The 12,647-nt window shown below is 46.4% G+C and overlaps 1 protein-coding gene across 1 annotated transcript in view; it reads right to left on the reverse strand.

The window, feature by feature from the left end:
* Positions 1 to 3,052: 3,052 nt before the first annotated feature.
* The window catches only part of LOC104045056 (protein fem-1 homolog C), a 37,140-nt gene continuing 27,545 nt past the window's right edge, over positions 3,053 to 12,647 (reverse strand). Inside the window, exon 3 of the mRNA XM_064438226.1 lies at positions 3,053 to 3,349. Within this exon, the coding sequence (XP_064294296.1) occupies positions 3,284 to 3,349 (66 nt within the window). The 3' untranslated portion in view covers positions 3,053 to 3,283. The remainder of the gene's footprint in view (positions 3,350 to 12,647) is intronic.

Below are 12,647 nucleotides of genomic sequence, written 5' to 3' on the forward strand. Positions count from 1 at the left end.
GTCCATCTGTAAGAGACAATAATATATATAATCTTGCATCCCTCTAGATGCTGGGCTCCTGAGTTGTATAGCACTGAAGAGCACTGAGCCATATACAGCACACTGTGCAGACCCCATCTGTAGAAAGGATTACCCCACTGTGGTCATTTGAGATATTATAGGATTTTTCTTAAAAGAAAACAACTCTACTCATCATTTCTCTTCTCAAACAGAAAGGACATTCTCATTGTTTTCCCCAAAAGCAGGTTCGTTTGCCTGGTGTGCAAAACGCCAAACTACACACAGAGCGGAGGTATTTTATTTAATTCATTTTTGCACACAGATGGGTGCTAGGTGGTAACCCACAAAGCTAGCACCCTGCACTGAGAAACTACAAGATATTTATACAGTTCAGTGTGTCAGTCACAGCTAATATTCACTCCCTCCCCAGCTGATGATTGGTTAGTTTCTTTCTCACTTCATTTTGAAGGTACAGCTCCCTTTAAATTTACCACACAAGCATAGTGAGTAAGGGGCTTATTTGAGCAGAGACTTTTCTGGCCTATGGGCGTGATTTTTAGTATTATAATGAGGATAGTTCACCTAAAGGACACTTAGTCTTAATTCTAATCAACATACATAAAACATCCCAAATTGTTGTCCTCCTTGACTTCATATATTATCACTCAGCTTTTGGTGTCTTCTGAGGTGGGATGTTCCCTTTTATCAGTCTCTCAGTTCTTCTTCAAGGATATAGTCGTAAACCAAATGCTTCCCTATCTCTCAGCTCCCTCCTCTGACCGCCAGATCCTGTTTTGCCAGGCTCACATGGTTCATTGTTATTACTCAGCAGAAAATTCCATTTTCTGCAGGATATCAGTTTTCCCCCCTTTGAGACTATGAGACCTTTTTCGTGAGTCTCATAATTCTTACTCCTTCTTTTCATAAACAGAATTTCCCGTAACTTGTCTTACTGTCATACTCTTAAGACATCCAAATAATATATAAGCAATTACAATCATAATTACAACACTGTAACAAGATTTGCAACCATCGAGTAGGGGAGAATCCAAGTCTATGTAATATTCTGTTTAACCACCCCATTTCCATTGAAGCCCTCAGGTCCTGGCTTGACTTCACCTCTTGTTTTATTTACTCTAATTGTTCACCTAGATTTTCAGTAACATTTGGGGTGTGAACACAACAAATAACAAATCCTTGTCATTTATATTTATATATGCACAGACCCCATGACCATGTAGTAACATCCGAATGCGATTACTTTACCTCCTGTTATTGGGAGATCGAGCATCGCTGAATTATTAGCTATCACGTTTTCAACAGTTCGATTTAAATCTAGAACTAAAATTCCCCAATCTAGGGGGTTTGCAATAAATTTTGGTAGTGGAAGACATGCAGCCAAACTGCTGCTATTGAGGATTCTGGGTAACTGGGTAAAATTCTAAGATTAATTTTCCTTTACAGACGGTAAATACTGAATATACAACTATCATGTTGGTATAGTTAGCTTAACAATGCTTTCCGAGGGGGTTCCATAACTATCCTTGTGGGGAAAAATTGGGACTTAGTCTCTACGGAGGCAAGTCCTGTTTCCTAAGCACAGGTCATCAAAGGTCTCTGGTCAATCGAAGTCTACCTTCTCCAGTTGGGTTGGAGGCCTATGTATCTTGATCAGGCCTCAGTGCCCTTTTTACCCATGTATAATGAATCCAGGAATCAATTCCTTCTACCTTAACCACAGTATGTGTCTTCAATAGTACAGTATAGGGTCCTTTCCACTTTTCCTTCAGCGGTCCATCTTTCCAAGTTCATATGTAGACAGTGTCTCCTGGCTGGAATGGGTGGATTAATAATTATTCTAATTATTAAACTGTTCTTATCTCAACCCACAAGTTTTTTTTGCTTTTGCTCTTCTGATTCTCTCCCCCATCCCACAGGGGTGGGGGGAGTGAGCGAGCAGCTGTGTGGTGTTTAGTTGCTGACTGGGGCTGAACCACGACAGGTACAAAGGAGGACCCTGGGAACTACCGTCCTGTCAGCCTCACCTCTGTGCCTGGGAAGATCATGGAACAGATCCTCCTAGAAGCTATGCTAAGGCACATAGAAGACAGGGAGGTGATTCAAGGCAGTCAGCAGCATGGCTTCACCAAGGGGAAGTCCTGCCTGACCAACCTAGTGGCCTTCTGTGATGGAGTGACTGCATCAGTGGACAAGGGAAGAGCTATGGATGTCATCTATCTGGACTTCTGTAAGGCCTTTGCCACAGTCCCCCACAGCATCCTTCTCTCTAAACTGGGGAGATACGGATTTGATGGGTGGACTGTGCGGTGGATAAGTAACTGGCTGGATGGTTGCATCCAGAGGGTAGTGGTCAATGGCTCGATGTCCAGATAGAGACCAGTGACGAGTGGTGCCCCCCAGGGGTCCATACCAGGACTAGTTTATTTAGTATCTTCATCAATGACATAGTGGGATCGAGTGCACCCTCAGCAAGTTTGCAGATGGCACCAGACTGAGCGCAATGCCTCTTGGAGTTGGAGGAAGAAGGCTTTGTCAGTAGGCTCCCCTTGATCAGTCAGCCTGTAGTAGACACCAACCACGAGGTTTCCTTTGTTGCTTCCGTCTCTGATAAGCTTTCGACCCATAAGCTTTCGACCTGCCTCTTAAGCCTCTTAAGTTATTGTTTGGTACCCAACATGCATTCAACTTTAGTTGCTAAGTCCAAGAGGATACCTTTCAGTAGTCCGCACTGTTTAAGTGCTTGTGCAGGAGACTGAGACTACAAATTCTAGGAAGGTTTCTGGGTTTTAAGTATTTTTTTTTTTACTATATCCTTGATTAATAAAATACCCACCTCCATCCAAAAGCAGCTAACTTCCTCAATTTGAATAGTAACAGCAACATTCCCAGAACTCAACCATCTGAACAATTATTGAATTGCCTCTCACTGTGAGCTAAGAAATCCTTTACTGGAAGAAGCATCATCAGTCATCTTTCAAAGAACATCATATAATAATGATAATAAAAGATCTGGACAATGTCACTTAACCTTTTCTTCTTGAGGTCTTTATTCAGTTTTTTTTACAGATAAAGGAAATTAGTTGTTTCAGTTGTCAAGAAAGAATACCTGAGTTAAGAATGCACATTCCTTCCCAGTTTCTGAAATTACTTTCTTGAACAAGGATTTATTCAGCATCAAGTTGCTCTTTAGTTTTCTGATATTGTTGCACAATGCCTAGAACATTGTTTGTTTGTTTGTTTCTGTCCCTGCTGGAGTATTTCCTCACTTCAAGAGTTCTTTTTCATCCGCATAGATTGCTGAAGAGCAGACAGTGCAGATTAACTCTGCCTAGAAGATACAAAGTTTGTACTGAGAGGCCTTTTATAGAAGACACTTCAGTAACTTCACATCAAGCACAGGATATCACAGAAATTTTTAGCACCATGTCAGAGAATACTTTAATGACTACGCATAAATTCTTAACTACTAGGAAAATACAAAGCTACCATCTCTACTTTTGTTTCCTTTCCTGGGGTTGAAGTTTGCTAACATTACTGAAGCGTTATTTCAGATTTTTTTTCCAACCTAGGAATTTATGATATGCGAGTACAGACAATGATGCTTTATCTATAGTAGTTGCCTTGCACTGCTTCTTGCCACCAATACAGTAAGGCTACTTCATTTTTCTACTGAGTATTCTTCTAACATCATCTTACCACCACCATCACCCCCCAAATAAAATTTACCATTGCCTTGTAAGTGAGCCTGGTTTTGTAGTAGCAGCATACCCTTCTTTCATCACTGAAAACTTCTCTTCCTGGCTATTTTCTGCCAGCATAGAAAAACATCACACTGTTGACTAAACGGAGCGGGGTTCAAGGAGTTATTAAGAAAGAGTGGCACCCCACCAGCTTGTCTCTGGACCATTTGTGATTAGAACAATGTATTCAGGCACCTAGACTGGTGCTCATCCTAGCTTCTGCTCATAGCTCAACTCAAAGCAGGCAGCTGCCTAGATCAACGCACTGCTTCTCACTTCTAGAGAAGTGGAGCACCTATCACATTCTGTATAGCTTGCTCGCAACATTCACTGCCCCCTACCCTTATTTGATCCTTCTGTCAGCAGTATCAAGCTGTGAAGGAGGGTGATGGCTGCTGTGTACAGGGGAATAAAAGGGCCTTCTAGTAGCAGCATGACACAGCAACCTAGCGGACAAACTAGTGGAACTTGGGAACACACTGGGGAAGTAACACATTAAAGGCAGATTTTTCAGAAGCCACAAACTACAAAATCAGCATGTTTGAAAGAACCAAAGCATATGAAGAGACACTTAAACAAGTGTAAAGCTTTTAAGTACCTTCTGTGTGTGAGGAAATCTAGTGTTACTGATTATAAAATGAGATTTGCTTAGACTTATAACAGCTTACACCAACAACAACTGCATAGTACTCATCCACAACCTCACCTAAGACAAAATACATTGCACAGAGCAAATAGAAAAGCCTAAAATTCACATTAATGAGGAGACTAAGCAACAGCATAAGCACCCATACCTTGTGTCATGATTTAGCCGGCAACTCAGCCCCACACAGGCGCTTTCTCACTCCACCACCGGTGGGATGGGGGAGAGAATCAGAAGGGTAACGCTCGCGGGTTGAGATAAGAACAGTTTAATAATTAAAATTTAAAAAAAAAAAAAAAAAAAAAAAACCAAAAAACCCAAAACAAAACAAAAAAAACATAACAAAAATGCAATGGAAGGGAAAACAACGAGAGGCGCGAAACCCGGGGGGGCGGGGGAAGGGATGGGGGAGGGAATGAACCACCGAACCAGATCACTTGTGACAGGTTGCCACTTGGAGAAGGAGCTATTTATCACTACCCTTTGGGTGCGGCCTGTCAGCCAGTTCCCCACCCACTGCACAGACCACTTGTCTAGGTCATAATGCATTAATTTCTCCAGGAGGAGACTGTGGGGACTGTATCAAAGGCCTTGGAGAAGTCCAGGTAAAAAAAAAAAAATGCATTAAACTGATAATAACAGATACATCCTGCTGATTGGTCTTACTGAGCAGGATTCTGGGGAGGCAGCGAGCAGTGTCATGCACACCATGAGAGGACATGGTTGGGAAATTAATATACAGAAAGTGCAAGGTCCAGCAACTGAAGTAAAATTTTTAGGCATCATCTGGCAAGGACCCTGCCAGATTATGCCTGAAGCTGCCAAGCAGACAATAAAACACTACTGGCTGCATATTGAATTTTAGTAGAAACTGAATGAGTCACTGGGGGAGAGACTGTCACTCTGATTGTGGGCTTGCCTATACTGCAGTGGGTTTTGTCTACTGATAGCAACTATAGAATTGGAAAAGCACAACAGTCCAGCACCATAAAATACAAGTGGTATATTTCCATGCAGGTAAAGCCAGACCCCCACAGAACCAGTGTCTTGCAGGGAGAAATAGCCCAACTGGAACTGACAAATGTGATTCAACCTAATGCTTCTGCTATACGTGTATCCCAGTCCCACTCCCCATTGCTCTCAGTGTAGTCTTTAACAGTCCATTGCATCATTCAATTTTCCTGGAGGGTAGTGCATGATAGGGGATGTGATATGCCCACTCAATGCCATGCTGCTTGGCCCAGGTGTCTGTGAGGTTGTTTGAGAAATGAGTCCCGGTGTCTGACTCAATTCTTTCAGGTGTGCCATGTTGCCATAAAACGTGCTTTGTGGTAGTATGATATAGTTGATCTTCCAGGCTTCCCCATACTGATATTTCAGCCACCGTCCTCCATACCACAGAGGCTTTAAACACTTGGCTTCCTTGATTATGGTACACATTTTGCGTTCATTGGTGACCTGCATGATGGCCTCCAGGTTCAAGTCCACCCCTCGATCATGAGTCCATTTGTATGTTGCATCTCTCCCTTGATGGCCTGAGGTGTCATGGGCCCACCAAGCTAGAGATAATTCACCCTTATGCTGCCAGTCCAGATCCACCTCAGCCACTTCAATCTTGGCAGCCTGATCCACCTGCTGGTTGTTTCGATGTTCTTCAGTGGCCCGACTCTTGGGGACGTGAGCATCCACATGACGTATTTTCACAACCAGATTCCCTACCCAGGCAGCAATATTTTGCCACAATGCAGCAGCCCAGATGGCTTTGCCTCTATGCTGCCAGTTGCTCTGCTTCCACTGCTGTAACCACCCCCACAGGGCATTCGCCACCATCCAGGAGTCAGTATAGAGATAGAGCACTGGCAACTTTTCCCATTCAGCAATGTCTAAGGCTAGCTGGATGGCTTATGCCTCTGCACACTTACTCGATTCACCTTCTCCTTCAGCAGTTTCTGTGACTTCACAGAATCACAGAATCACAGGTTGGAAGGGACCTCAGGGATCATCTAGTCCAACCTTTCTAGGAAGAGCAGAGTCTAAACAAGATGGCCCAGCACCCTGTCCAGACGACTCTTGAAGGTGTCCAACGTGGCCGAGCCAACCACTTCCCTGGGGAGATTATTCCAATGGCTGACTGTCCTCACTGTGAAAAATTTCCCTCTGGTGTCCAATCGGAATCTCCCCAAGAGCAACTAGTGTCCATTCCCCCAGTCCTCTCCATGCGACTCCTTGTAAAAAGGGAGTCTCCATCTTCTTTCTAGCTACCCCTTAAGTACTGGTACATGGTCATGAGATCCCCTCTGAGCCTCCTTCTCTCAAGGCTGAACGAACCCAGTTCTCCCAGCCTATCCTCATATGGCAGCTTCCCAGTCCTTTGATCATCTTGGTGGCCCTTCTCTGGACCCCTTCCAGCCTGGCCACATCCTTTTTGTATAGCGGGGACCAGAACTGTACACAGTATGCCAGGTGTGGCCTGACAAGCACTGAGTAGAGTGGGATAATGATTTCTTTCTCTCTGCTGGCGATGCCCTTTTTGATGCAACCCAGCATCCTGTTGGCCTTCTTGGCCGCAGCAGCACACTGTTCGCTCATGTTGAGCTTCCTGTCCACCAGGACCCCCAGGTCCCTTTCCACAGAGCTGCTTTCCAGCCAGGTGGATCCCAGTCTGTGCTGCACTCCCGGGTTATGTTTTCCCAGGTGCATGACCTTACACTTTTTCTTGTTGAACTTCATAAGGTTCTTGCTGGCCCACTCCTCCAGCCTATCCAGATCTTCCTGCAGAGCAGCTCTCCCTTCTGGAGTGTCTACTTCCCCATTCAACTTGGTGTCACCTGCAAACTTCATCAGGCTACACTTGATGCCGTTGTCCAGATCACTTATGAAGATGTTGAATAACATTGGGCCCAATATCGATCCCTGGGGTACTCCATTAGTGACAGCTTGCCAGTTTGAGAAAGAGCTATTTACCACCACCCTTTGGGTGCGGCCTGTCAGCCAGTTCCCCACCCACTGCACAGACCACTTGTCTAGGCCATAACACATCAATTTCTCCAGGAGGAGACTATGGGGGACCATATCAAAGGCCTTGGAGAAGTCCAGGTAAACAATGTCCACCGCCCGCACCATGTCAACCAGGCAAGTCACTTTGTCATAGAAGGCCACCAGGTTTGTCAAGCACGATCTGCCTTTAGTGAAGCCATGTTGGCTTTTCCCAATCACGTGCTTCAATTGACTTGTGATGGCCCCCAGGAGGATTCATTGCATAACTTCCCCAGGGATTGAAGTAAGTCTGATGGGCCTATAGTTACCCGGATTCTCCCTCGAGCCCTCGAGCCCTATACTTGTTGTATAGGAATCCATACAGTAGCCTTCCATCTCTGGTGCTTTCCCATAAGGCGACAGGACCCATCAGTGAACAGGGCATATCGCTTCTCATTTTCTGGCAGTTTGTTATACAGTGGGGCTTCTTCAGCACATGTCACCTCCTCCTCTGATGATATTCTGAAATCTGTGCCTTCTGGCCAGTCCATGATCACTTCCAAGATTCCTGGGTGACTGGGGTTTCCTACTCGAGCCCGCTGGGTGATCAGGGCAACCCATTCACTCCATGTAGCATCAGTTGCATGATGTGTAGAGGGGCCTTTCCTTTGAACATCCAGCACTGGCAGTCGGGGTGCCAGGAGCAACTGTGCTTCAGTACCAACCACTTCCAAAGCAGATCAATTCCCTTCATATGCTGCCAATATCTCTTTTTCCACTAGAGTAAAGCAGGCTTCGGACCCTCTGTATCCCCGACTCCAGAACCCTAGGGGTCGACCTCGGGTCTCCCCTGGCACATTTCTGCCAGAGGCTCCAGGTAGGGCCATTCTCCCCAGCTGCAGTGTAGAGCACATTTTTTACATCTTGTCCTGCCCGGACTGGCCCAAGGCCTACTGCATGAACTATCTCCTGTTTATTCTGTTCAAAGGCTTGTTGTTGCTCAGGGCCCCATTTGAAATCATTCTTTTTCTGGGTCACTTGATAGAGAGGGCTTACGATCAGACTGTAATTTGGAAAGTGCATTCTCCAAAAACCCACACCACCTAAACAAGCTTGTGTTTCCTTTTTGCTGGTTGGTGGAGACATGGCTGCTCTTTTGTTGATCACATCCATTGGGATCTGACGATGTCCATCTTGCCATTTGATTCCTAAGAACTGGATCTCTTGTGCGGGTCCCTTCACCTTACTTTGTTTTATGGCAAAACCAGCCTTCAGAAGGATTTGGACTATTTTCTCTCCTTTCTCAAAAACTTCTTCTGCTGTGTTGCCCCACACGATGATGTCATCAAAGTATTGAAGGTGTTCCGGAGCTCCACCTTTTTCCAGTGCAGTCTGAATCAGTCCATGACAAATGGTAGGGCTGTGTTTCCACCCCTGGGGCAGCCGATTCCAGGTGTACTGGACACCCAGCCAAGTAAAAGCAAACTGTGGCCTGCACTCTGCTGCCAGAGGGATTGAGAAGACTGCATTAGCGATATCAGTTGTGGCATACCACTTGGCTGCCTTTGACTCCACTTCGCACTGAAGTTCTAGCATGTCTGGCACAGCAGTGCTCAACGGCGGAGTGACTTCATTCAGGCCACGATAGTCTACTGTTAGCCTCCACTCTCCATTAGACTTCCGCACTGGCCGTATGGGACTGTTTAAGGGTGAGGGGGTCTTACTGATGACTCCTTGAGTTTCCAGTCGACGAATGAGCTCATGGATATGAATCAGAGAGTCTCGGTTGGTGCGATATTGCCACCGGTGCACTGTTGTGGTGGCAATCGGCGCCTGTTGTTCTTTGACCTTCAGCAACCCCACAACAGAAGAGTCCTTTGAGAGGCCAGGCAAGATTCCCCTTTTCCTTCAGCAGTTTCTGCAACACATCCTGTAGGACTCTACACAGCAGCTTTCAACCTGCAATGTTTTCCCACAAGACGACAGGACCCATCAGTGAACAGGGCATAACAATTCTCATTTTCTTGTAATTTATTATACAGTGAGGCTTCTTCAGCATGGGTCACCTCCTCTGGCAACACTCTGAATTTCTGCCTTCTGTCCAGGCCATGATCACTTCCAGGACTCCTGGGGGGTTGGGGCTTCCCATTCAAGGCCATTGTGATATCAGTGCAACCCACTTGCTCCATGTAGCATCGGTTGCATGCTGCATAGAGGGGACACTCCCTTTGAACATCCAGCCCAGCTGAGGTGGGTTGACCTTGGCTGGCTGCCAGGTGTCCACCAAGCTGCTCTGTCATTCCCCCTCCTCATGTGGACAGGGGAGAGAAAATCTGAATAAAGGCTCGGGGGTCAAAATAAGAACAGGTAGATCACCCACCAATTACCATCATGGGCAAAACAGACTCGACTCAGGGAAATTAGTTTAATTTATTACCAATCAAATCAGAGTAGGATAATGAGCAATAAGAAGAAATATTAAATCACCTTTCCCCCACCCCTCCCTTCTTTTCAGGCTAAACTTCACTCCTGGCTTCTCTTCCTCTCCCCCCCCCGAGCAGCACAGTGGGACAGGGGATGGGGGGGTGTGGTCAGTTCATCACACATTGTCTCTGCCGCTCCTTCCTCCTCAGGGGGAGGACTCCTCACATTCTTCCCCTGCTCCAGCATGGGCTCCCTCCCACAGGAGACAGTCCTGCACATACAGCTCCAACATAGGTAACTCCCATGGGCTGCAGTTCTTCACAAACTGCTCCAGCGTGAGTCCTTCCCACAGGGTGCAGTCCTTCAGGAACAGACTGCACCAGCGTGGGTCCCCCACGCGGTCACAAGTCCTGCCAGAAAACCTGCTCCAGCATGGGCTCCTCTCTCCATGGGCAACAGGTCCTGCCAACTGTCATGGTTTTAGCTGGGATAGAGTTAATTTTCTTCACTGCAAGCTGGCATAGTGCTGTGCTTTGGACTTAGTATGAAAACAGTGTTGATAACACACCGATGTTTTAGTTGTTACTGGGTAGTGCCTGTACTAGTCAAGGACTTTTCTAGCTTCCCATGCTCTGCCAGGTGCACAAGAAGCCAGGAGGGGAGGAGGCACAGCTAAGAGAGCAGATTCAAACTGGCCAAAGGGATATTCCATATCATGTAATGTCATGCCCAGTATGTTAACTGGGAGGAGCTGGCTGGGGGAGGGAAGCAGCAGTCGCGGCTCGAGGACCGGCAGCGTTGGTCAGTGGGTGGTGAGCAGTTGTATCGTTTGTGTTTTCTGTTTTTTTCCCTTTCTCCCTTTTCCTTTTTATTCTATTATCGTTATTGTTAGCATTAACATAATCATTATTATAATTATGATTTTATTCTAAATAATAAACTGTTCTTATCTCAACCCAGAAGTTGTTTTTTCTTTAGCTTTTGCTCATCAGATTCTCTCCCCCATTCCACAGGGGTCAGGGAGTGAGCAAGCGGATGCATGGTGTTTAGTTGGAGGACTGGGGCTGAACCACGAAAGTCCTTTTTGGCGCCCAACGTGGGGCTCGAAGAGTTGAGATAATAACAGTTGCTGGTCACAGCATTGATTCATCTGTTCTCAATATTAGTTTATCCGATTGTCATGGTTTAGCCAGCAGCTCAGCCCCACACAGTCGCTCGCTCACTCCCCCACCGGTAGATGGGGGAGAGAATCAGAAGGGTAATGCTCGTGGGTTGGGCTAAGAACAGTTTAATAATTAAAATTAAAAGAAACAACAACAGAAATGCAATGTAAAGGAGAACAACGAGAGGCGCAAAACCCCGGGGGAGGGGGGAAGGGAGGGGGGAGGGGAACGAACTGCCGAAACAAACCGTACGCGACGCAGCCGCTCACCACCCACTGACCTGACACCGCGCCGCTCCCCGAGCTGCAAACTGTCCCCCCTTAATATACTGGTCATGGTGTCACATGGTATTGAATGAACATGCCATTGGCCAGTCGGGGTCAGCCGCTCCCGCCATAGTCCTGCCCCTCCCATCCCCCCGCCATGCGGCAGAGCTGGAAGCTGGAAAGGTATCCGACCCCCCCACAGTGAGGAGAATTAACCCCTTCTCAGCCAAAACCAGCACACCGATCTGCACCATGCTCTTGTACTTGCTGTGTCTGTTAAAGATTGGTGTTGGTTTTTGTGGTCTGCTGTGCTCTGCAGTGATTGGTGATGTTTTGCCTGGGAGAGTTGGTTTTCAAACATCGGCCTTGAGTTTTATTTGGTATTTGAAGTTTATATTGAAGCCGTTAGTGTACGTCAGGTAAAGCCTCATGGAGACACTTAGCAATTATACCTCCCGCTCTGAGAGGATTTTTATGGAGGAAATACAGAATGGCACCTTAGCTACCATCTTCCATAATGCCTCCTCTTTCATGACAACAACTTTTCAGTATCTTGAACATCCTTGGGTAGTTAAGGTATAGCTGTTGATATTGCTTTGGCAGAACATTTCAGTTCTGTCTAAGGTTAATAAGCAATTTAAGAATATCATCCAGAGATCTGCCCCAAGGCTCGATAGCTATGCGTGGCAGGCTATGTGGGATAGTATGGGCAAATGCCTAAGATGGTGGGCACCCCCAGTGTCTTGGGACTTCACTCCTGAACAAGTGCAGAATCCTGATAAATTATTAAAATATTTGGAGGAAGTATGTTGTCACCCAGGCAATCCCAGAGAGATACAAATCACTGCAACGTGCTGGGGCCTGGCCCATGCCTATCGAGCCCTGTTTAACACTATTCAGTACCCTCAAGGGGAAGAGAAGGCCTCTGGATCTAAAAAGAGAAAGACAAGGAAAGGGAGAAGCGCTGCAGCCACTCAAACCCCCATGACAGGCACTGCGGCTACTCCAACCCCTGCGACAAGCGTTGCAGCTGAATCAGAGGATCAACCCGTGCCAGTATCAGTTGCCCCATATGCAAGAAATCCTGGAACAGAAAGTAAACTCGTTTAGAAAGAGATGATGAAAAAGCAGGGCCATCACGAGGAGAGGAGGAGGAAGAGGAAGAACTCATATAAGAAACGGAAACTACCCAATCCCTATCCCTGAGTGAGCTGCAAGATATGTGAAAAGATTTCAGCCATCGTTCAGGTGAGCACACTGTCACCTGGCTGCTCCGATGCTGGGAAAACGGGGCCAGTAGCCTGGAATTAGAGGGAAAAGAAGCCAAACAACTGGGATCACTTTCTAGGGAAGGGGGCATTGACAAAAAATTTGGAAAAGGGACACAAGCCCTCAGCCTCTGGAGGCGACTCCT

Source organism: Phalacrocorax carbo, chromosome Z, assembly GCF_963921805.1.
Source record: "Phalacrocorax carbo chromosome Z, bPhaCar2.1, whole genome shotgun sequence".
In the NCBI taxonomy this organism is placed as follows: domain Eukaryota; kingdom Metazoa; phylum Chordata; class Aves; order Suliformes; family Phalacrocoracidae; genus Phalacrocorax; species Phalacrocorax carbo.